Here is a 24,942-nt window from a genome sequence, read left to right as displayed (position 1 = left end):
GTATTGCGTACTTACAAACAATATTATGTAACTGTTATGGAAATAACCGCGTCCTAAAATAATTGAAACTTTCATCGTGACAGATATTAAACGTGTTCTAGTCGAATCGTTCAAATTTTTAATTCGTCAAACACAAAAGAAATACATAATTGCACAAAGGAATCGCTGTTTTGGTGCCGTTTGTCCGCCAGATTTAATGCCCGTTGAAATAGAATTTGGTGAACTGCGAAAAGTTCTCAAAATAAAGAGAGAGTTCTGAAATTTGTAATTTTAAGTACCTCGTCATGACAACCGTGAAAAATCAAGTGGTACTTTGTGTTCAGTTGTATTTCATAATTCGTTAAAAATTTGTTAAGAAAAGATTTTCTATGGAAATTAATATTTAAAAGTTCCTTAGGGACTCCAGAACTTCATTTATTACTTACAACAAATTTTCAACAGAAACCGTCATCAATCTACCATCCCTGTTTCAGGCGTTTACAAAAAATTGCAATCAATGAATATACCTACTGTTCCCTATTGTAAAGATAAAGGGTTTGTGGAGGTCATATGTATAATCTTTTCTGACGAGAAATAGTATAATTCAACCAAATATACAGTCACTTTCACTCATCGTTTTTCGCTCACTGGTTTTCATTCACCCATAACTGAAATTCGATTTAAAAAAAATGTGTATTGAAAATTACAACTAATAACAACTATAACAATTTTCAGGAACATATAATTCTTCATCATCCATTTCCACAACGTGTACACGATCACTTTATTACAGAACTTTATTTATTTTGTATTTTATTTTTTCCATAGCAACAGATCCTTCGGAACATGTGATTTATTTGTTTTAATTTTATCTAATATTATGGATACAAAGTTATAGACTCCCTTTCTAAGGAGGTATCTAACAAAACCAAATACAGCACTCGAGAGTAAAGCCGCTTTCGTTCACTTGAATTGTTTCGTGCACAAACACACAATTCGCGTGAACGAAAGCTTTCCCCTCCTCACTCGTACTGTGAATAACTATTCTTTTAGATCTTGGGAAAAAGTCTTCTACCAACATGGATAACAGAATTGCTAGATCAAATGGGTTCCCCAAAAATGCATTAAGTGCTAATGAAGCTTGTACCAGAACAACGTAACAGAAAAAAGAGACAAGGCAATAAATAAATGTAGAATTCATAATTAAAAAATTGTTTCATTGCATCATCATCCGTGAATGGCAAAAAAGATCCTGTAAAGGTCAATTCTTAAATACAACAAATGTTTGCATTCAAGGCAAGGAATCACAGAGGTTTAAAAAAGAGGTCCTTTTAGAACGCTGTTTGCTTAAAAAAACAACCTCGGTGTGTCAAGGAAACAGATACAAAAAGGATGAAGATGCTTCCTTCCTTATTCGCACTTTTCAAAGAATCACATTTTTTCGTCGTGAAAATTCTTATCCTGTAACATTTTTTGTTGAATATCAAATATCTAGACTGTCTTGACAGGATGATAAGAATGCAAAACATGTGACAATAATTTTAAAAAACGATATAAACAACAACACTCCTTTGTAAATTATATCGTGCGTTCATTTAAATTTATCCTCAACGTTGGCGTTGAAGAGTCTATTGTGAACGCACTATACGGATTACGGATCAGCTGTTTGAATCTTACGTTTTTACACGAGTGGTGCGTTCACAATCGACTCTTCAACCCCCAACTTTCAGGTGAAATTTAAATGAACGCACGATACTAATCCTGACAAAATAAAAAATTGTAAACACCGAATCAAATTATAATCAATTAATCCGAATGAAATATTCATAATTTGTAAATTCTGACACTTCGCCGACAACCTTGCGAAAACTAGCAAAAACCAGTTGCTCATTAACAGGTCAATAAGCGTGCCAGATCGTCGCATTATTTTGGCAGGATGCACTTTCGCGTGAGAAATCCGCCAAATCAGGACCTGCACGCTCCAGATTAGACAACAAAGACGAACCCGACGCGACTCCTTGCACTATCAGCGACCGACTAATTCCTCAATTGGAAAAAAAAATCCCGGCGACGTCGTAAAGATAAGAAAAAATGTGATGCCAAAAGCTGGTCCTGGGGAGAAAAGATCGCGTGTGGTGCGGCCCCGTGTGCAAATCGCCGATTACGGTCCCTCTCCCCTTCTTTTTGACCGAAGGTGTTGTCAAATATGTGTTGCAAATTGCAAACCGTGTCAGTGTGGTTTTTCACCGGACGGGCTCCACATGCGTTGAAGTGAAAGTGTTGGGTGTTCGATAATACCTCGATTTTGCATAATTCGTATCTAGTGTTGGCGTTGGTTAGGTATGGTGAAAGAATTGAGCGAGCAAGGTGAGTGGTCCTTTTCCGGGCGAAAAACTTCCACCCGGAAAAATCCGGGTGGCTGGTGTCACGCACCATCCGGAATTCCGACGGTGCGTGTCGCACCATCTGCGAAAAAACTCAAACGGGATACACCATCTCGCGGAAGAGGAGAATTGATGTGATCTAATCGTTTATATTATTGAATCCAGCGACCTATGAAACCCAAGGTCACCTAATTGTGATGAATTGACTGGTTCTGTATAGGGTGTCATTTATGGGTCACTAGATTCTCTTCAGCGGATCTGTCACGAACGCTGATCGATCGATGCGATCAATCGATCGTTTCACTTTCGCCTCTGACGTTCAAAATTTGAAGAAAAAAAATCAAACGACCAAAAAGAATCATGTAGAAACAACGCAATGCTCATTTTAAAAGTATTGTCATTATTTTTATCACTACGCTATCTCTACTGCTGTAAATGTTTAAAACAAACAGAATATTTCTACTCGTCAAAAACAGAAAATAAATGTACCTATACATGTTTTATTATAACAAACTTTTATCTTGAAAACAAAACAGACAATTTATATGCTGACCTAGAATGGCGTAAAGTAAAATAGAAAAGAGTACAATATTTAAGGGTTTTTTATATGTTCCGAAAAAAACTGATAAAAATCTTGACTTCCTTAACCCCCTCGTACGCTATAAATCGAGATAAAATAGTTTTCCTCGTTCGATTGTGCAAATGATAAAATCGGGGCACCGGAGCTGACCCTTGCGGCGCACCGGAAAATCTCTGACACATATTTCTCGGCTTATGAGAAATCTTATCGATTATTTATGTTCGTTAATATAATCCAGTCGCGGAGAACTTGTTAGTGGTACGCATTCCGACCGATAAGAGTTGCCAATTAAAATTACTTCAAAATCAGTCGTGATGGTTTTGACCGAGGAGCGAGGGAGGCGTTACTTCGTTGACGTGTTGCGGGGTGAGTAATATCGGGTGTTTAAATCTCTCCCCAAACTTGCCGTTGAAGAGTCGATTGTGAACGCACCACAAATAACGCAAAAAGTGAGGTTAGATTTAAACAGCTGATCCGTGGTGGGTTCACAATCGACTCTTCGATCAGTACAGCTTTTCGAATCCCCTTAAAGGTCGGGAAATGGGCGATTACACGCGTACACTTCAACCGGTCAGTAACAGTGAAAAAAGGAGTCAGTAATGAGACGTGATCGGTCAGTAATGAAACCATTTCCGACCTGTGGGGCGTTACTATCTCGAGAAGTAGTTGACCTCGAGGCAAGCCTCTCGGTAAACTATTGTTCACTCGACAGGAATGGAATACTTCCCGCCTCGGTATGTGCTATTATTTGTCTAGAAAGTCATTACTTTCTAGACAAATAAAATAAGACAAATAAAATAGACAAATAAAATAATAAAATTTAACTAATGGTGTCAATAAATGAATAAAAAGATATTGTTTTAATCGAGTGATATAAAGTTAAGGTGGTAATCTAATCGAATGTTTATGGTGCTAATGAGACAAGTTCTAGACAACAGAAATTATCTAAATATTTTGGAGTCACGCGCTACTCTCGTTGCATCAAAATGCAACAAGCAAACGGTACGTCGATTGGTTCCCAACCAAATTCTTCTTCCCACAACAAACAATTACTCTTCTGATCTCAATCTTGCTTCCCACTTGTCGTCTGTTGGGGACAGATCTGGCGAACGAACGTGCCGGCCACAGTAATTCCCAGCAAGATTCCAAGAGCTCGGGCATCTCGGTACCGCTTTCGACTTCCTCGAATTGGCAAAAACGTGCCGCGCGCGTTGCTGGCACCAAGAACCATTTAAAATGAGGTTGATCTAAAAAGTCCACCGATTTCCATTGCACCTTCCAATCGCGGTTTGCAGTATATGGGAGAATGATAATGATGGTTCGTATGGCAAAATTGATAAAACGGGTTGAGAGATGTGCTATGGTCGTTCACTTCAGGTACGGGTGCACTTCTAGGAGTAGCTTGTTGTTCCTCCTATTGCGGTTTCTATACAGCACTTCCGTATATGCGTCCTTCATGTAAGCCAAACAGCTATCTCGCTTCTTTCAAAGCAGAATCCTTTAAACTTCTTAAGACCATGTTCTAACCATGAGTGACATAAGTCTGTGATGGTCCAATTAGATTTAAAATGGTGATCCTTTATTCTTTTTTTCTTCTAGAAGAGTAAAAATTTGTCTAAACTTTTGCTTTCACGTCAGGAGTCACCATTTGACATTTGATACTCTGATGGAAACAGAAAGAAAATCCACTCTACTCTTTCTACCCTAAATTTCCCCAAAACCAAACCAAAGCAATGGCTTCTTGGATGACAATACTGCTCCAGTGTCTGGCGCCTGGTACATATTCACAAGATTCCATGCCCATTTAAAATCTTTAGACCAGTTCTTAAGCACTTGATATGAAGGTGCAAGTTAGCCTAATCCGTAATTCATATTCATGTGGATGTTTTGCAGCGACAGGTCCATTTTCCAGAAGTATTTTATTACTGCTTGGATTCAGAATTCACGAACTTCACACATTTAAGAGAGAGTCAAGGTTTCTTGAACAATAAACGATAAAGCAAAAAAGAATTAACATATAATTTTCTTCCTGATGTTGCAATTTTTGGCGAATCAGCCTGTATATTTTGAAAATACCTAGACGAAGGATTTCACTGAAAATTTAAAAAAAAGTCACGAACACAAACTGGGTTCAACGACGTGATGCACTTTTTTCACGGTCAATTTATCTGGGAAAACATGGTCAAGAGAATGATAAAATAAGATAAAGAGAGCAAACAACAAACAATATAAAAAAAAATTAAATGCTCAAATTGTACCCGTCAACCTTCGTGTAAGTAGTAAGAGTAGTTTAAGGTTAAATAGTTTTATCAACGTTCTCCTGATAGAAATACTTTTGTTATCAGGCAACCCAATAAAGAAAATTTTCTGAATATTGCAGTTTGATTAACGAGGGCGTAGCCCGAGTTAATCAAGCGAATGAGTGAAAAAAGAGACTTTCATAACGTGTTGTAGTTAAGAAATTTGGCCTAAAAGGATTTGTGAGAAAAAAAAAGTAGGTATGCTTTGACAATAATCTCCAAGGAGATGGAATAAAATGATGCAAAAAAGTACTACTTTCATTACGGTTTTACGTTTAAAAAAGTGCCACTTTTATTACGATATGCAAAAAAATTATAAAATATCTTTTATAATTCTAAAATGTCTACCATCTTCTCAGGATTTTAAAAATTTTATTATCCAAATAATTGGAAAGTGAACATAGATGCTGAGATCGTAAAAAGCTTTACAAGCATGAAGGGAAAAATTAAATCATACACAAAATTTATTAATCTTAAACTTTTTATTATTTGTTGTGGATTTTTGAACGATAAGGACCAGTTTATAGAAAGAGAATAAATATTTAATTCCAATTACATTTTAATGCGCGATTAAACCATAAATCCGAAACTTCAATTGGTTAACCTGATCACGTGTGTTGAGTTAATCTCGCATTTGATTACGATGAACTTAATTCCGCTTCTGTAAACTGGTTCTATCAGTATTGGAGTAAATAAATAACAGATTAAAGGATATCTTTTAATAATCGTAATAATGTGATGATAATCAAGTGAAATTTTATGTATCTAATTTTATTAATCCAAAGGATTTGTTAAAGTGGCAATATAATAAATTGGAAAAAAATAAGTCAAGATTTAAATAAAAATAAAAATCATACAATTTTAAAATTCGTTACCTACTTTCATACTGTAATGTGCCATATTTCACAATTTTTCAGTGTCGTAATGACAGTTGTTACCACACTAGTGCGGTAATAAAGCACTAGTGCAGTAGGGAGAATTTTGCAAAAAAAGTTTACAACTATTTATTAACATAAATTAGACAGTTTGAAGCATTTTCAATATTGACTCCAAACGCTGTTCCCAAGCTGGCTTTTTCCCCCACTTGTTGAACCTCTATACCGGCACCACAAGGAGCATGGCTTCAGCGTTCCTGATTGTTCGGTAAAATAGTGAAGGACCACCTTTTCAGAGACTTCACAAATTTTCTTGACTTCCATCCATTCTTAAAAATATTTGTACACGCTCTTCAGATTTGGCAGGAATTAATGTACCTATCTATAGCAGTCTGAGCAGCCAATTGTGTATCAGAAGGCAAATTTTTTCTGAATCACTCATTTTTGCACTGACACCAACTTGCTTTCACTGGAACGCTTACGAAAAAAGTGAATAACTTCGTAACTGCGGTTATCAGATAAGCCGTATTATTGTGTTTGCATAACTGCAATTTAAAAAATGTAATAAAAAAAAATATTTGTATTAAATATGAAAATAGATAAAACGCTGTACGATATTTGTATCGTAATTTGGATAAAACAAAAAGCGACTACGCTAGATCAAATTTTCACTTTTAAACAACTAAAGTAAAAACGTTTGTTGAAAAACAGCATAAAAGACAAGAGCAAATTACAAAAAATAGACAAAAAACTGGTTGAAGCACTCATTCTAAAATAACTCGTGGCTACGTCACTCGTTTTTTAAACTTGAATTCGTGCTTCAAGACTGATCTTATGAAACTTGTTTTTTAATATACTGTTACAACACTTGTTGGATTATTCATACAATTTTCCCATCGCTTATCGTAAAATTCCACATTACGATACACATATCATAAACAACTGTATTATCCAAATAGTTGAGAAGTGAACATATAGATGTTGAGATCGTAAAAAGCTTTACAAACATGTCCAAAAAAATATATATATATATAATACTTAATACACAACATTTATTAATTAATCTTAAATATTTGATTATTTTTTGCGGATTTGAATGATAAGAGTATTAGTAAATTAGTAACAGATTAAAGGATGTCTTTTAATAATCTTTAATATGATGATAATCGAGCCAAATTTTATGTATGTACTTATCTAGTTTTATTTAATCAAAGGACTTGTCAAAGTGACAATGTAATTATTGGAAAAAGATAAGTCAAGATTTAAATAAAAATAAACACGAAAATATGATGTAGATTATAAAAAGAAAATACAACCAAAACAAAACAAAACACAAGGTTACGATAATGGTTAAAAGACTATTGAAGTTGTGGTTTTACAAGGTAACCGCATTAGCAACAAGATGTAAGGCTAATTCATAACCTTAAAAAAAGAGAAAATATAAAAACGAGAAATTTTAAATTCAATGTATTTATAGCGTATTTAAAAGAATAAAAAATAATTCAAAATTCTTAGCTTTTCCCCAAAAAAACAATTAAAGATGAAATGTAGTTTTTATACAGGTGTTCCAAAACTATGGCCAGAAAATGTTATACAGCAATTTCTCATATCAACATCAACGCAAAATCGTAATCGAACGATTTTTTATGTCTGTATAATTTTACAGAGGTTTAAATATTTGTCTTATAACTTGATTAAATTTTGACATTGCAAATTGTAAGGTAAATCGATGTTGACAAAAAACATTAAATAAAACGAGCGTTTCGAAAGCCTTGTAAATGGAAAACAGGTTTTTTTTTTAATGAAACATGTCAGGTAATGCCTTTTTAAAGTAATATGAGGCGAGACGCCCGTAATTATGTTGATAAGCACTGCACTATTATTTGATAGTAATATCCGTAATAGTGTATGTACTCCGGCAAAATTGCCGTGCCGCCGGGTGGCGGAGGGATAGTTTTTGAATACAGATACACACATAGAGTGTTTACATGATCTATCTTCTGGAGACATACAAAAACGGATTTTTTTAAATGATTTATTATTCAGTACAGCATATTTTATAATGTACTGTAAAGTTTTGACGGCAGTTTTGGAACACCTGTATCAAAAACTAGATGTAGAGAAAGCAAAGAAAAATAAAAATGGACCTTTTTGTGGTCATGCAGCATTGTTGTAACACCATTTGATAATATAGATCTGTAAATATTTGAAAAATTATAGGTACCACTTCAGAGTACCAAAATAAAATTTAAGTCATTTTGGGTAGTTTTGGGAATAAAAAAATCAAAAACAGTTGAAATTATACAAAAATTTAATTATAAAATAAATACACTTTCCGAAGAAACAGAGAAAGAAACTTCCATTGGGCAACGACATCTCGACATCATTTTCGTTGTAAATTTCACTTGCGTGCTCTTCATACGAGAATAAAGGAAAATGTGTTACGTTCGAAATTTGTCATTAATTGCTTCATGAGAAACTAAAGAGCAGTAATTATGTCGTAATGATTGACCTTGAAGATGTACATAACTGTATATTTATATACAAGACAACGTAAGAAGCGTCAACGTACTTCACTAACTGCGAAAATAAGAAACAAACTTGCGATTACGTTTTCGGAACGAAAACATTTTGTGGTCGGTACCAATTAACATATCTCAAACAATTCCAGGCAAAACACCGAGAAACGGAATAAAAACAACAAAACACAATGGCATCACATCAAACAACAAAGTCAAAACACACTACCTCAATTTCGGGGAAGAAGACCAAATGGTTCGTCTTGTGTAATTGACAGACAAAATCTGAAATTCTGTCGTGTTGTAGGAAATTTCTGGTTACACGGTCAACAACTTAAAGAAATACGGGACATGGGTCGCTTACGTCCTAACTTTCGGAATCTTGAGACTAATCTTCCATTGGTATCCGCAATGGAAACTCTATTCTAGCCACACCAAGTGCCCCTTGGGCGCAGCAGAGAAAGTCCTCATCGTCGTAAGTACCTCCGGTGGCACTTTGCGCACCTAAACCGCGCCACTTTCCAGGACAAATACAAAGAAAAATTCAAGTCGTACTTCGTCAAGGACGTAGAATTTCTGAGCGCCGACAGTACCGGCAAGCAACTGAAGAAAACGGAAAGCATCATCAGCGTGAACGGTTTGATCTTTTCCAAAAACGACAGGTCCGAGAACTTACTGACGGCGTACCTGAACGATGGCACCAGAAAAAGTACGCCTCGACCGGTACCACTCGACTGTTGCTCATTCGAATGTTTGCAGAATTTTCGACGTTGCGGATCATTCGTTGCAAGAAGCTGATCTACGTCTGGGACGATGAAAAGTACAAATTTATCAAGTTGTCGGGTCTGGATAAGGGAATCACGAACGGGGAATTCCACAACCAGGCAGGGTTCAGTCGGGAGGAGCAAAGTCTGAGAAGGGTGACTTACGGTACCAACGAGATAAACGTACCGGTGCAGAGCATTCTCACCCTTCTGGTCCTGGAAGCTTTGACTCCCTTCTACGTCTTCCAACTCTTCAGTCTGATCGTATGGTTCGCCGAGGCCTACTACTACTACACCATAGCGATCATCATAATGTCAGTATTTGGTATTTCCACGTCGATCATACAAACCAGAAAGGTAAACCGTGGAGCGCTCTTGTCAACAAAACTGCTACTTGTCTTTTTTAGAATCAAAAAAATCTAAAAGGTACTGTACACTCAGCTGATAAAGTACTGGTGAGTAGAGGTGACAACACTTTCGAAGAGATACCAACGAGTGAGTTAGTACCGGGTGACCTGATCGTGATACCTTCGCACGGTTGTGACATGCACTGCGACGCCGTCTTACTCAATGGTAACTGCATAGTCAACGAGAGCATGCTCACAGGTACCACACCCACCGTCCCAGACAGTCTTTATAATGATGTAGTACCGAATTTCAGGCGAATCAGTACCTGTCACCAAAACAGCCCTCCCCAGCAACGACAAACTGTACAACGTGAAAGAACACGGCAACCATACTCTCTTCTGCGGTACCAAGATCATACAGACTCGTTACTACGGCGACGAACACGTCCTGGCCGTCGTGATCCGAACCGGGTACCTCACCTCGAAAGGACAACTGGTCAGGAGCATAATCTACCCGCCTCCTGCTGATTTCAAATTTGACCAGGACAGTTACAAATTCATCATGATCCTGACGGGGATATCACTGTGTGGATTCATCTACACGATCTTCTCCAAGGTACTACTCAGTCATATTAGTTTGGCTACTACGTGTAATGTAGTATTCTAGACAAATCGCGCCTTTCGACATTCTCATCAAAGCGCTAGACTTGGTCACCATAGCCATACCTCCAGCTCTACCGGCGGCCATGACAGTTGGTAAACTCTACGCTTTGAACAGACTGAAGAAGAAGAATATTTATTGTATCAACTCGAGAGTAATCAATGTTTCGGGTTCGGTGGACTGCGTCTGTTTCGACAAGGTAAGTGGTGGCGAAGGTGGAGACAAGCGTGCTCACTTCTTTTGTTCAGACAGGAACTTTGACGGAAGACGGATTGGACATGTGGGGAGTGGTACCGATCGAGGATCACAGGATTGAAAAACCGATCAAGGATATTAATACGATGGCGAAGGACTCGCTGCTCTTCCAAGGGATGCTCACTTGCCACTCGCTCACTCTGATCGACAACGAGTTGTGTGGGGATCCCCTAGACATAAAAGTAAGTAAAATTATATTTTTTTATATTCTCACATAGTAGACGTGTCAAAAATTTAAGCCAAATAGCTTCGTTTGCCAGACACAAATGTAAATGACTTCCGTGATTCTAACACAACATGTGAAAAGTAGGCCGGACATGTAAAATGATTACGTCAATTTGTATTTCATCCATAATATGCGGCTTTGGGTGTTAATTACACATTTTTTTCTGGTCGTCAACAAAAATTTTATTTTTCTGTATAAAAATAATCCTGCAACCAACAATACACTAAACAATAAATCCTGCTGTATTATAACCGGCCTGTTCAAAAGTGTAGTTTGAGTGATGCCCGCAGAGCGCTAGTGTACGGGTGCTTTTTGGGGATATTATTCATCTTAGGTTTTTGTCACCGAGAATGTTTCTTGTTCAAATGACATTTTGAATTTGAAGTCAAAAAAAGTCGTTGTTGTTCGTTGTTTTTGCGTTTAGTGTTGTTATATTCTGCATTGATTATTATTTAAGCGTGAAGAGCCCGTTTTGTGGCGCCCTCATCGGCGGAAATTGGCGGGTTATAATACAGCAGGTGGTGATATTCATAATAAATGGCATAACTCGGACAAAAAACAACATTTTTCTATTTATTTTGACGTTTTATTTGTACCATCTATTGTGTAATTCATGGCATTCTGATATTATTTCCCACGGTCTCCTAGATACAAAAGTGAAGAGTCTCTTATGTATCTAGGAGGCCGTGTTATTTCCACGCGAATGGTGTGTTTATGAGACACCAGGTATACATAATGAGGTACTCTGTTACATTACTGTGACAGATTGTAACATAAGTGCTTGCAATTGTTTGTGTGCTTTTGTTTCGGACACCTGATATATCAAGGTCACTCCATTATTTACCAGTTACAAATTCTAGTTTAGCACGAAGAAATCTTCTTTTTCAACAATTTTACTCTAATTTGTGTACAATTTGCATTTTTTTATTAAAATAAGTCGGATAAAATCGCATTATAGGTGGAGTCCGGTAGGCTTTGGTTTAGAAATAAAATGACATTTGGAACTTTTATTCAACTTTAAACAATAAATAAGAGAAATTGTTGCGTTTTGTGTTATGTTTACTGAAGCTTAAGTTTCAATAAATGGTTAAATGAATAAACTGACCTGAAAAGAGGAATTTTCTCGTCACGGATTTTCACAACATTTGGATCGATATTTACCACTTTTCAAAGGAAAATTTGATAATTGTGTCGTCTAAGGAACAAACACTAATTAACAGTTATAATGCCTTACATAAAATGTCTCTAAAACACATAATTTATGCGAAAAATTCGAAATGTTTATTCAACACGAACGCGCAACCATCGCGCAACGATGAATACCGAATGTGCAACCGAACTATCACGAACATTTGATTTATCATTTTAATTGAAAAACTTATCGTAATAATGCTCAATTAAGTTGCGAATGAATAAAAAACTGCACAAACAACTCCAATTCAGCGATTAGAACCCAACGTCGATTTATTTACAAACAATCGGTGAACGTTAACAGTTGGCACCAATGCATTGGCGCGAAATTCAATCTTTCGAATATTTTCAGATGTTTGAATCGACTGGTTGGATTTTAGAAGAACCCACAGTCTCAGACACCTCCAAGTACGACCTGCTGGTACCGACGATAGTGAAAGAAAATGGTTTCGAATCTGAGGTAGGCAAAAAAACTTGTTTACACATTTGGCAAAGCGGTATCGTTTCAGAACCAAGCGGAAATCGGTTTGATCCAACAGTACCAATTCTCTTCGACTTTGCAACGTATGAGCGTGATTTGCAGACGATTGGGGTCCGACTATTTCGAGATTTTCACCAAAGGCTCCCCCGAAATGATCATCTCCTTGTCCAGACCCGAAACCGTTCCAAACGGGATTCTGGACAGATTGAAGGAGTACACGGTGCAGGGGTACCGAGTCATAGGGATGGGTACCAAAACTATTACCAACATGCCCTTCCACAAAATCCCAAAATTGCAACGCGAAGACGTCGAGTGCGACCTGGAGTTTGTCGGTCTGATAGTACTGGAGAATCGGTTGAAACCCCAGACTGGCGCTGTAATAGAAACGTTGCAAAACGCCGGCATGAAGATTGTTATGGTGACAGGTGACAACATCCAGACGGCTGTGAGTGTGGCACGTGAGTGCGGAATCATCCAATCGGGACACTCCGTCATTGACATCATCACAACCAAACCCACCAAGTCTGATGTGGCCAGAATCAGGTACCAGGAGTCTGACGGGGCACCAATTACCGGGACTAAAGTCAAAGATGTGGAAGCAATGTGCGAAAGAAAGTATCATTTCGTGGTGAGCGGTTCCGCCTGGACCGACATCAATCAGTACTTCCCTGAAATAATCCCCAAGATTGTGACCAAAGGCGTGGTGTTCGCGCGGATGTCAGGCCAGCAGAAGCAACAACTAGTCGAAGAACTGCAAAATTTGGGCTATTACGTTGGTAATTAAATCTAGAAGTGTGGAAGTAGTGGAGCTTGATGTGTACTTTTCAGCTATGTGTGGAGACGGTGCCAACGACTGTGGCGCCCTCAAGGCGGCAAACGTGGGAATCTCCCTGTCCGAAGCCGAGTCCAGCGTCGCTTCACCCTTCACATCCAAAGAACCCAACATCTCTTGCACCACTCAAGTGATCAAAGAGGGCCGTGCCGCTCTCGTCACTTCTTTCGGCGTCTTCAAGCTGATGCTGTGTTACAGCTTGACCGAGTTCTCCTCGGTGATCATTCTGTACGCGATCGACTCAAATCTGACGTCACTGCAGTTCCTCTTCATCGACATCTTCCTGATTCTGAACTTCGCCTCGTTCTTCGGGAAGACCCGCGCCTACGACCACCTCCACAAGGACCCCCCGATGACCTCCCTCCTCAGCTTCATCCCCCTGGCCTCCATCCTCCTCTTCATGGTCGTCACGGTCGCCGTCCAGACCTTCGCCTACTACCACATCCAGACCTACGACTGGTTCATCCCGTTCGTCTTCAACCCCTCCAACACCATTCTGTACAGCTGCTACGAGAACTACGCCGTCTACAGCGTCTCCATGTTCCAGTACATCATCATGGCGGTCGTCTTCTCCAAGGGCAGGCCCTACCGCAAACCCATCTACACCAACTACATCTTCCTGTTCGCCATCTTCGTCATGATCGCCATCTGCGCCTACGTCACTGTAGATCCGGCAACGTGGATTGTGGACAGCCTGGAGTTGGTGATGCCGCCGTTGTACGACGGAAGAGTAGCGATCCTGGTCATGGCAGTCGTCAACTTCGCCGTGAGCGTTATCATGGAGGAAGTGATCGTCGAAGGTGTCTTGCACAAGATCGTCAGGCCCAAGTTCCGAAATGTGGACAAGTCTAGACAGAAGTATTTGAGGATCGAGAGGGACTTGGCTCAGGATCAGTCTTGGCCCAACACTAGTTCTGGCAATGTCAGTTTCGGAGAAGTGAGCGAGAGGGGCCCCAGAGGGGTGGTGAATAACGGGTACAGCGAAGAAGTGGAGACCACCAAGTATTGAATCTAGATTAATTTGTCTTGGAAGTATTGTATTTAGTTTCTAATTATATCATTTGATTTATTTTTGTGGAGTTTTGATAAATGACACTTGACACTTCAGCGCTTAAAGAGAGCGTCCTACGATTAGTTACCTAATTACTGTTTTGAAACTGACGTTTTTATTTAAGTAACGATTTAGTTTAGAATAAAGACCAATTTCGATCAAACAATTTGTAAATAAATCAATTCTGAATTCTCAGACAATTAATAATGTAAATATGTATAATTAATATAATTTATCAGTAAGCGTGGTGTTTTTATGTAAAAAAGTTCAAAGGTTGGTACGACGCAAATGTCAACTGCTGACAGTTCACAGTGACAGTTCTTCTTATTCTGTAACCAGAAAACCTGGTAGTTTTATAAAAACTTTATTATTAAAATAGAACACAATAAAAAATACGTACAGATCACAGCTTCAGGAAACTAATTCTAACTTCATACTGATATGACACGGTCATAATAAATATAAAAACGAGAACAAGATGCCTGGTGTTTCATACGCGGATAGGTTCCTTCAGAAGCGAGTTCCTCTTGGAAGTTTTCTTCCCGAAGTACTCTTCGATCTCTTGCAGAGTCTTGCCTCTGGTTTCGGGCAAAAGCGCCACGACGAAGATGGTACCGGCCAAGCTCATGGCGCCGTAAAAGAAGAACACCCCGTGCCGCCCGATCCCCTCGATCATGTTGGGGTAGATTTTGACGGTGATGAAATTGAAGAAGTACCCCATCCCCGAGACGAGTCCGGAAGCGGTACCGCGGATTTTCGCCGGAAACACCTCCGCTGACATGGCGAACGGCATCGGGAGGAACCCTGCGGTGCTGGTGAAGAAGTAGAGTAAGAGGAGGGCCACCGGGAGGAATACGAGCGAATCCTGAGTGGACTGCGAGACTTGTCCTTGGTCGATGGCGAGGATGTAGCCCCCGAGGGCGAACATGCAGATCGTCATGCCGCACCCGGAGAACATCGACAAGGGTCTCCTGCCGAAGATCTTGCTGATGTAGCTGACGGACATGGCGGTGAACAGGCGGACCAGTCCGATGATGACAATCGTGAGGTAGGCGTCCATCTCAACCCCAGCCTCCTTGACAATGTCTATCGCGTAAAACACAATAACGAAAGTCCCGGCGAACTGTTGGAAGAAGAAGAAACTCGCGATGAGACTGAACGGCTTTAGACAGTTGGGCTTGATCAGATGCTTGACCTTCTTGGCCACCTGCTCTGCGACGCTTTTCTGCGTGGTACCGGTCTTGGTGCCTCTATTTTTGACCAAGATCTCGATCTCTTGCGCCACCTCCGGAATGTAGTCTTTGGTGCCGAAGATTTTGCACATGTTGACTTTAGCTTCGCCGAAGCGGTCCTTCCGGATGAGCCAGGCGGGCGACTCCGGCACCAGGAACGACACCAAGACCATGCCGACGCAAGGGAAGGCGGCGGTGATGATGGAGATCACGCCCCAGTTGCCCTGAAAACACATCTGTACCACCGCTCGGCACCGCTCTTTGCTCACCTTCAGCACGAAGCCCAGGAAGTAGATTATGAGGACGCCGACCGCGAAGGCGATGCTGTTCCAGGTGCAAAAGACCCCTCGGAGCTTGGAACTGGAGATTTCTGCCATGTAGATGGTGGCAGGGATGCTGGACAGACCGGTAGAGAGCCCGGTCAGAAGACGGCCCAATAGCAGCAAGGAGTACAAGTGATCCGGGTAGTAGTAAGCCGAGGCTATGATCAACCAGCCGATGAAGCAGAGGACGTTGATGGTGAACATCGCGGTCCTTCGGCCGAACCTGTCGGCGATGGGGCCCGAGAAGATGCACCCAAAGGGAGTGGCAAGCGACGCGATGCTAGCTGCAGAACACCAGAAGTTGGCACACCTGAACTGGACCACCTTTTGTCACTTACCAAACCAGGACGCTTCATCTTTGTTCAAAGCATACGGGTTTGTAGAATCTGTCAGGAATGGGAGCGACACGGCCGAAAAGCCCAGACTCATGCTGGGAGCGATGCTGGAGAAGTTTGTGAACAGGCCCAAGAGCACCTGAAGAGAAAATATTTCAAACACGCAATCACGCGCATAGTTGCTGATTGTTGAGGCAGATTCGGGTCCGATTTGATCATCTGCACCATTGTTTTCTTCCGATTGTTATAACCAGATTCGATAAGTTAAGTGGATGATTGCAGATTTTTATAGATAATTACAGTGCAAAAACTGCGAGAAAAATCTCTTATCGCTTCAAGTGGACAGAGATAGGACCGACAGTGATTGTGAAAGAATGACAGTTCAATGTGCTGCGTGTTTTTTATTAGAAACTCGAGACTGGATTTTTATTTGGACACCCCATACGCATATTTTAGTGATCTTTGAATTTATTATTGGCTACACTGAAGTGGTTATCTTTTGCTCCGTTTGATTTTCACGAGGATAAATCTTTTGCGTCAAAAGTAAAGAAAACAATGCGTCATAAGAAAATAGCAGTTTATTTAACGAGTTCGTGTGTAAATTGGGCCTTTTTTGGCACTCTTGGCCCTTTAATGGTCCACTCATGCCAAAAAAGGCCCAATTTACACAAGAACGAGTTGAATACAACGTTTTTTTGTTCAACGAGCCCCTTAAAGGCTCCAAATCGCTTAAAATCTTTAAAATTACTTTGACGTTTCGTTTTGACAAGTTGTGACATTTATCAAAACCCGCTCACACAGGAGAAATTTCTAAAATTCTGACAGTGTCGAACAAAAAAAATCTTTACGAGAAATTAGATTTACAGTGAATTTTGCAAATACAATTGATCGTCTCCTACTCATGTTACTATGTTTTGGCCCAGCACTCACGGCATTCAGGCCGGATTAAATTATCGTTAGGGATATTATTATCAAGTAATGACAAAATTCATTTGAAACTGAGCGTAAATAAAACTATTTTAAGACACATCGATCTCCTTTTAACATCCATACATTATTTATGATAATTATTATTATTAGCCTAAATTGAGTAAGATATGTATTTCCAAACAGTTTTTATCGGTTAAGAGCAATTTTGAAATCCAAATCTAGCCGAGAACTTCGATGTTACGCTCGAAATAATTTAGCACATTCAGAACAAAAAAAATGGAGTCACGTTTTTCCTTGATTTTTTTTGAAGGTTTAGATTGCACTATTCACAAGTTTAAAAAGAATAAAGTAATTTCTCCACGACTATTAAAGAATGAATGCATTCTTGTTGGATATTCAATGAAAGAATGATATCAATTCCACGCCCTGTGTTAGAATTTACTGAAATCCACGCCTCCACGGCTGACGGCCAATCACATCCCTCGTATTTTCATTCTACAACGGCAGGTCGCCAATCGAATGCGTTTGTAAATAATAATTCGCGCATCGCGTAGCAACGGCTGAACGAGGCACAATTTTAATTGTCAAATATTAAAAATCAAATTAAATTCAATTTTCAAAGATTGTTTTTTTTTTCTTGGTATAGTCGTGGAGAAAGTATAGTCTTCAACTAGCGTATAATGGCTATTATTATACGGTCATTGAAGAATCTACTATTTTCTGAATAAATTGCTTATTTACAAACTGTACAGTTTATGCGTAAGAGTTGCTTTGTTTAAATTAAAAAAAAAATTGTAAATATGAGATGTAAAGAGTTGTGTAAGGTAACCTAATATGCTACTTTTTAATCTTTTAAATCTCTTTAATCTTTAAACATAATGTGACAAAATTAAAGTGAAATTGTGTGTTTTTTTAGATTAGCTACAACTTCTGAAAATATTTTTAGTCGACGTGTTAACCTAATATTTCTGGCAATCGCATAAGTTATCAAAAAATAACAACAAAATGAGAAATAAAAAGAAATCGATCATAGTGTGATAGATGTATCGATTATTATTTATTTAACCATTGATAGAGATGGAGAGGCGTGATTAAGACAATTTTGATAAAGATTAAATAGAATTCTGTTTAAAGATGACGGCTTAAAAATTCATTTGTGTAGTTATAAAGTTTTCAAAGGAAGTGTCGAGATAAAACTATCAACTTCAATTCAAATGAGATCACCATATACGCGTAATACAAGAGTCGGGATAAGTGTTTAAAGAAATGATTGCAAGTTAACTTTAGTGAATTGGATTTGGGGAGCAAAATATAAAAATCTTAAAAATACTGAACAGAAGGGACAAACTAAAATAAAATAAAAAAATAGTGGTGCAGCATTTTAAGAAAACAATAAACACACAGATAATAACAAGCAGATTTAGATATAAAAGGGAAAAAAAGATTTGTAAGTAAGAGAAGGGAAATGATGATGAAAGATGTATTGAACACAAAACAACTAAAAGAGAAAAAAGAATAGAATGTAGCAAAAAAGTTTACTTTAGAACACAAAATAAAAATAACCTCTTGGGAAAAGAAAAATGTATGAATTGTGACGAGTTCTTGTGATTAATAAGGTAAAGTTAAGGTAAAACAGTAAAATAAAGGCGAACTGAAGAGATTAAAAGAAATAGTAGATTATATCATTAAGAGTAGAAGTGAGTCTTTTTGTGCTTCGCCCAGTTGCCGACCTCGACATCGTCTCGGTCTTCAATCTCTGGGCTTCTACTCTTAATGATATAAAAAAAAGAAAAAAAAAGAGAATACAAAAATAGAACTTGAGGATATTATAAATTACCAGGTCTAGGTAGGATATAAAAAACTAAATAAATGATGTATTTTGCGACACTAAGGAAAATTTTGAAAATGGTGTGGCGCTCTCGGTTCACCAGAAGCTTCCACGCCGTTGCTCATTGACGCATTTTTTGTCAAGACAAGACCACCACCAACAGAACCCGGAGGAGAAAAAGCAAACTCTTTTCTCCATGTATCTTTGTAAACCATGTCGTACCATGTGATAAACAAAATTTGTAAAACGTACTTTTACCGTTTGTTGTAAATGAAAAAATCGAAAACCGCGAGTGCCTTTTGTCTGATGTGTGGATGAAGGAAAAGACAGCTTGAAATTGGCAACTCAATCGACCATAGCGATAAGATTTAGCGATAGCTGATGGAAATTCATTAATAAAAGAATGAATTTTGATAAAAATGTCGATTACATAGACCTCAATTGAGACAAGATGACGTTAAAAATTTGTCTGTTGTATAAACAGTTGAAGGAAAGTGTCAAGATAAATCGATCAACTTATTTAAATTATACAGATTGGAAAAATTATTGTTTTCAAGGATTGATTGCTAATCCTAACAGATTAAAACATACAAAAACAATTATTTAATTTAAAAAAATAAGAATGAATGGTTAATTGAAGAAAAGTGAGAAGCAATCAATCTAGAAAAAAAAAAATTAAAACAGTGTAATCGTAAAAACAAAAAAGGAAATTTGTAGGTAACAAAAAACAAAGAATTCTAAATCTGTTGTGAACATAAAAAATATGCAAATGAGAGAACAGAATGCTTGATGTGTTGCTTTCAACGAAATAAAAAGTTTGCCCAAAAATAATTCATTTAAAAAAACTAAAAAAGTGAGGGAAATAGCTATTTGTGCAATAAGTTAGGAAAAGTGATTTTTTTCCGTACGAGATGCGGAATTTTGAATCGAGACGAAGTCGAGATTAAAAACGCGTCGAGTACGGAAAAAACACTTTTCCTACGAATTGCACACATGATTTTTTCTACTGGAGTTTGGAAAATACATAAAATTTGAATATTTTTAATATACTATTAATTATTTCTAAATTAAAAAGCGAAATCAAAATTGTTCTGCTGTCGTTACCATAGAGAAACAATTTATTAATGAAAAATTGTGAAGGCGTTTAAGCTTTTGTCTCAATTAAATACCAGTTTTTACGTTACGTATCACAGGAAACGACCAAAATTAAATTTTTTAGTGTTGAAATATTATTTCCGCCCTTAGTAGGAAATTTTTCAATTTTCCTAACTCAAATTAGTATTACAATGTTGAAGTTTTCCAAACTCTAGTAGAAAAAGATATTTGTAAAAAGTACAAATATGAATCGGGAAATAAAGCCAAAACTTTTGAAAAAGGCTTTCAAAAAGAAAATTTCTTAAATTAAATATTTTTAAGTAAAAAAGGATAATAAAAGACCAAATTTTGAACAATACAGTACTTAATAGAACCGCTAAGATAAAATATATTTAATGAAAAAATATATGTACAGATGGATTTTTTTTAATTATTCGGTATAAAAGATAAAACGGAATGTGAACGAAATGAGATTTGAGGGGCAAAATATACAAAATTTAAAAAAATACTGTCAATAGAAGGGTCAAACTAAAATAAAGATAAAACAGAATAAAACGTAGTGGTGTACAATTGAGAAAAAAGGGGATTTAGATTTTAAAAAAGGACCAAAAAAGATTATAAAACATCAGAATGGGGTAGTGATTTCGAAATATAACAAAGAAAAAATAATATAATGTAGACAAAGACATAATTTTAACAAACATTTTACCAAAGGAAACAAAATGAAAATAACCTCTTGAGAAAAGGAAATAAGTGTGATGAGATCAGGTCATTAGTGGAGTTAAAGTAAGAAAATATAATAAAAGGCGAAGTAAAAAGATTTGAATGCTAAGATAACCAAAAACGTGAAATATACCGGGTGTTCACATGAAAAGTTCGGATGCATTTATTTCTAATGTCTTTAACGTTACAAATTTGAAATTTTAAGACGTGAATAAATACCATGGAGGGACATAATTTAGAATAAGTAGGTACATATCACGTCAATATTTGGCCCTCAGCTGCCACCTCCATTTTAAAATTTTAAATAACACCTTATATTTTTTTTAAATATTTATGACATCTTCTTTGGTACGACTGTGTAAAAATAAAGTTGACCTAATGACAGGAATTAAGAAAATGTTTCATTATGTTATTAATATCTAGTAACAAACAACAAAAAAATAATTAAATAAATAAATGAAATTAAATATTCAAAATGGTCAAGTTTCTCGGCGAACTTGATTTTTCAAATCAGATCATCAATTTTTAAAAGTTAAAAGTGTAATATTTCATAAACTTTCCTTTGTACCCTAACACATTTTTACTGAAAGACACTAAAAATGACGTCCTTCATAATCCGTCATGTACATTTTGAAGTGGACGTGCTTGGGGACGGCTGGGGGCAGAAAAGTGACATTCCCTGATTCACGTAGCTCGTTCATTGGAAACTTTCTGATTTCCCAAAATCGTATTTATATGAAAATTGGTAGCCGACTATAATCAACTGCTCCAAGTTCAAATAAAACATTTTCAAAATACCGATACATCCGGAAATACCGGAAATCGACGCCATCTTTGTGTTTTTAAATAGAAAGGCCCCATTTTGATTTCAAATTTGGATTCTATGTTAAATTCTGTGTTTAGATCGTCATTTTGTCAACACTTACCTGTCATCGTTTTTGGCCTATGCCATCTTTTTCACAAAAAAACGGGGTTGCAGGGCTTCATAAAAAATGTATAACTCCTGAATCATTGGAAAGAAATAATCGATTCTTTTTTATTGAATTCCTCAAGGTTTGACCGATCTTCTGCGCCATAATAAAAGTGGCCTTAAAATTAAATTTTACATTTATACCTAGTGTCAGAAATGGTAGTTGCCCTTTAATCTTCAGGAATTGAATAAAATAATAGTTATTTATGCAACAAGTGAGTAAAGTAATACTTTTTTTTACGAGAAGGAAAGTTTGCCGCGCGGGCGAAGCGAGTGCGCAAATCCGCCGAGTAAAAAAGATACTTTACTAACGAGTTGTATACAAAAATTTTTTTGGCGCCCGTAAATTTAGATAACAATTTTTTCGACACTCAAAATTTGAAAATTTTCTCCTGTGTGAACCCGTAGACCTTTAAAACGCTCGTTTTACTCGCGTTTTAAATTGCCCACTCATGCCAAAAAAAAAAAAAAACAATTTACATACGAACTCGTTAAAAAAACTACTAATTATGAATGAAACATTTCATAATTGCGTTAAAAAATGACACGCTACGGCACTTTTTTTAACGCTTCTTGACCGATTCAAAAATCACATATTTTATGAACGCAAACGAATGAAAAAACTTGCACTTTTTTTGACGGACGTTAAAAAATATATTATTTATTTCCCATAGTTGAGGATTTATGATTTTTTTATTGAAGAATGGGGCCTTTCCATTAAAAAAAAAAAAACAAAGAAGGAGTCGATTTCCGGTCTTTCCGAAAGTGTCGCTATTTTGAAAATATTTTATTTTAACTGTTCACATTAATACGATTTTGGCAAATCAGAAAGTTTTTAACGAACCACCACAGATAAATCCACCCCAACTTTTCGCGCGGACACCCGGTATATAAAATGAAACGCAAATGATAAAAAAATATTTGGTAAAAAAGACAACATCCAAAAAGCAATTATGACTAAAAATAAATCAAAAATAATAACAGATGTAACACTGACGTTTGATTGAATTTATGATTATTTACAAAATTATCAGTAACAATAAATTATTTGTGTTTGAATAAAGTCCCTATCATGAAAACATATTCAACGACAAGGTAATAATATGATATGTATTTTGTTTCATACAAAAATAATCTCCAGAACTTTCATACATTACTGATTTTTTTTTGGTTAATTTAAAATTAAAAGACAACAAAGGTTGTCAAAAATGAATGATTGTGTATTGCAAAAATTTATCCATATTAGAAATTTCTTTTCAGATAAAAAAAATAGTATGTTGAATGCAGTTAGATTAAATTTTTTACGGTTACGTAATTATATTTTCAAAAAAAAAGGTTGTTTGTTTCTAATTCTTTGAAAATTAAAAAACGTGAGAAAATGTTTTTGAAATTACTCTTAAACTCTTATAGAAACAAGTTGCTTAAAACTTAAAAAAAAACAGAAAGCTGAAAATAAAGTTTGTAAAATGGATAAAGAAAAAAAGAAGCGATGAAACAAAGAAAGTGTTATTAAGCACTTCGAGATACAAATATAATTGAAAAATTATCAGTAGATCAAGCCATGAGTGCAACCTTGACTCTCTTAAGGTCAAAATAAAATCAAAAACTCACTTGTTTGGCCACCGACCTCTTGAACCCCCGCTCTTCATTCTTCCCGTCGAACTCCTCTGGGATCTTCTTCATATCGTCCATTTTCGCGAAAAACCTTAGTGCAACACCGCCACTAGGAATGAAAATGTGCGAGTTTTGAAGAGTAGTCGCTATATATATGTAGATTTGTAATCTTTCCACTTATCTGTGAAGTAACGAAGTATCTGTCCGAGTCATTTCGGAAACTGCGCAAACAAATGGCTAAAAATTGTTGCTCGCGATGACATCTTGATCCGTGACGTGACAGCAAAACCCTACACATGTCCACGAAACACTAATAACATCTCCAAACACAACACGAACCATCGGTTTTGATACTGGCATTGATTCATTCAATCGAGGGATTAGTTTTGCAATCGGTGTACTCGAGCTAAATCCGAATTCGGATTATTTTCGCAACTTCTAAGGTAACTCCAGAAAACGTAAACAATCACCGGAATCGATGAAAGATTGCGGTTCTGCTCGTGGTGGCTTTCCGGCGCTCCTCCATGATTTATTCTCCGGTTGGATTTATCACCCATAAATAAAAACCGGGAGTAATTAAACACTTGTCACACTCAGCCCCGCTGTTTGACTAGACGACAACGGCTGAAAAGGTAAATACAATAAATGAAAACGTTCGTGGAATTTGCTGCGCTGCGAAAACAAGTGGAGGATTTTTCGACACAATCTATTTTCGTGTCGAAAAAGAGGTTATCTGGCCCGGCGATAACCTCCACGGAAGCGACCTCCACTGGGATTAAATTCGTCGGCTGGACCCCCAGCAACCAGGACGCAACCGGAGTCCCAAAACAGAGTCTTGAGGGACGCCACGTTCAGTCCGCGGTCCGCATCAATTCCAGCCAATTGCGCCAATTAACGCGCTGCGTTCGGGTCAATCAAATTTGCTTGTCCTCCAATTGGTACCATAAAACTTGTTTTTAAACGCAAGTAATTAAAAGAACATTTCGGGTGATTTGCTGATCCACACTAAAACTAGACAAGGACTGGTGTTAACAACTGATAAAAATATTGACATATTAGATGACTATCGATTAATCTACTCGTCAGGTGCACATTACAAATAAAGATTTGTCAAGGTGGGTGAGGTTATGGTAAAACCTGACTTAATTAGCAGTCGCGGCTGGAATCCCCGGTTCAAGGCCGTGAAAATAACCAAGAGTGCTGTGACTGGTCACAGCGCCAACGGTGAAACGATGAATTAATCGGTGGCAGCCCCAGATATTTTGCCGTCCCTGATTATAACACGATCTGGTAAAAAGTGGAGTAAGGAAGTATCTTAAGCCGACAACAAATTGAGTAACCGTGATAAAGTATTAAATTGAAAAACATTTGAATGTTTGTGAAAGATGACGCGTCATTTGACTGATTCATTTGTGTACGTGGTAACGGGTTAAAATGAGAAAAGGCA

The 24,942-nt window shown here is 37.3% G+C and overlaps 2 protein-coding genes across 2 annotated transcripts; one reads left to right on the top strand and one right to left on the bottom strand.

Annotated features, from left to right (window-relative positions):
• Window positions 1-2,087: 2,087 nt before the first annotated feature.
• Window positions 2,088-14,688, top strand: LOC138129597 (polyamine-transporting ATPase 13A3-like). The gene is made up of 12 exons (XM_069045893.1): window positions 2,088-2,346; window positions 8,790-8,893; window positions 8,945-9,112; window positions 9,163-9,346; window positions 9,397-9,758; window positions 9,809-10,007; window positions 10,063-10,364; window positions 10,408-10,608; window positions 10,658-10,846; window positions 12,434-12,541; window positions 12,591-13,338; window positions 13,391-14,688. Exons 1-12 carry the CDS (start codon window positions 2,322-2,324, stop codon window positions 14,401-14,403), a joined length of 3,603 nt encoding a protein of 1,200 aa, XP_068901994.1. The 5' UTR covers window positions 2,088-2,321; the 3' UTR covers window positions 14,404-14,688.
• Window positions 14,689-14,793: 105 nt separating this feature from the next.
• On the bottom strand, window positions 14,794-24,042 carry LOC138129598 (facilitated trehalose transporter Tret1-2 homolog). Its single transcript, XM_069045895.1, has 4 exons — window positions 23,493-24,042; window positions 16,339-16,474; window positions 15,947-16,284; window positions 14,794-15,901 (listed from the first exon to the last, which is right to left on the bottom strand). Exons 1-4 carry the CDS (start codon window positions 23,571-23,573, stop codon window positions 14,936-14,938), a joined length of 1,521 nt encoding a protein of 506 aa, XP_068901996.1. The 5' UTR covers window positions 23,574-24,042; the 3' UTR covers window positions 14,794-14,935.
• Window positions 24,043-24,942: the final 900 nt, after the last annotated feature.

Source organism: Tenebrio molitor, chromosome 4 (genome assembly GCF_963966145.1).
Source record: "Tenebrio molitor chromosome 4, icTenMoli1.1, whole genome shotgun sequence".
Classification (NCBI taxonomy): domain Eukaryota; kingdom Metazoa; phylum Arthropoda; class Insecta; order Coleoptera; family Tenebrionidae; genus Tenebrio; species Tenebrio molitor.
This window is presented reverse-complemented; position numbering and strand designations above follow the sequence as displayed.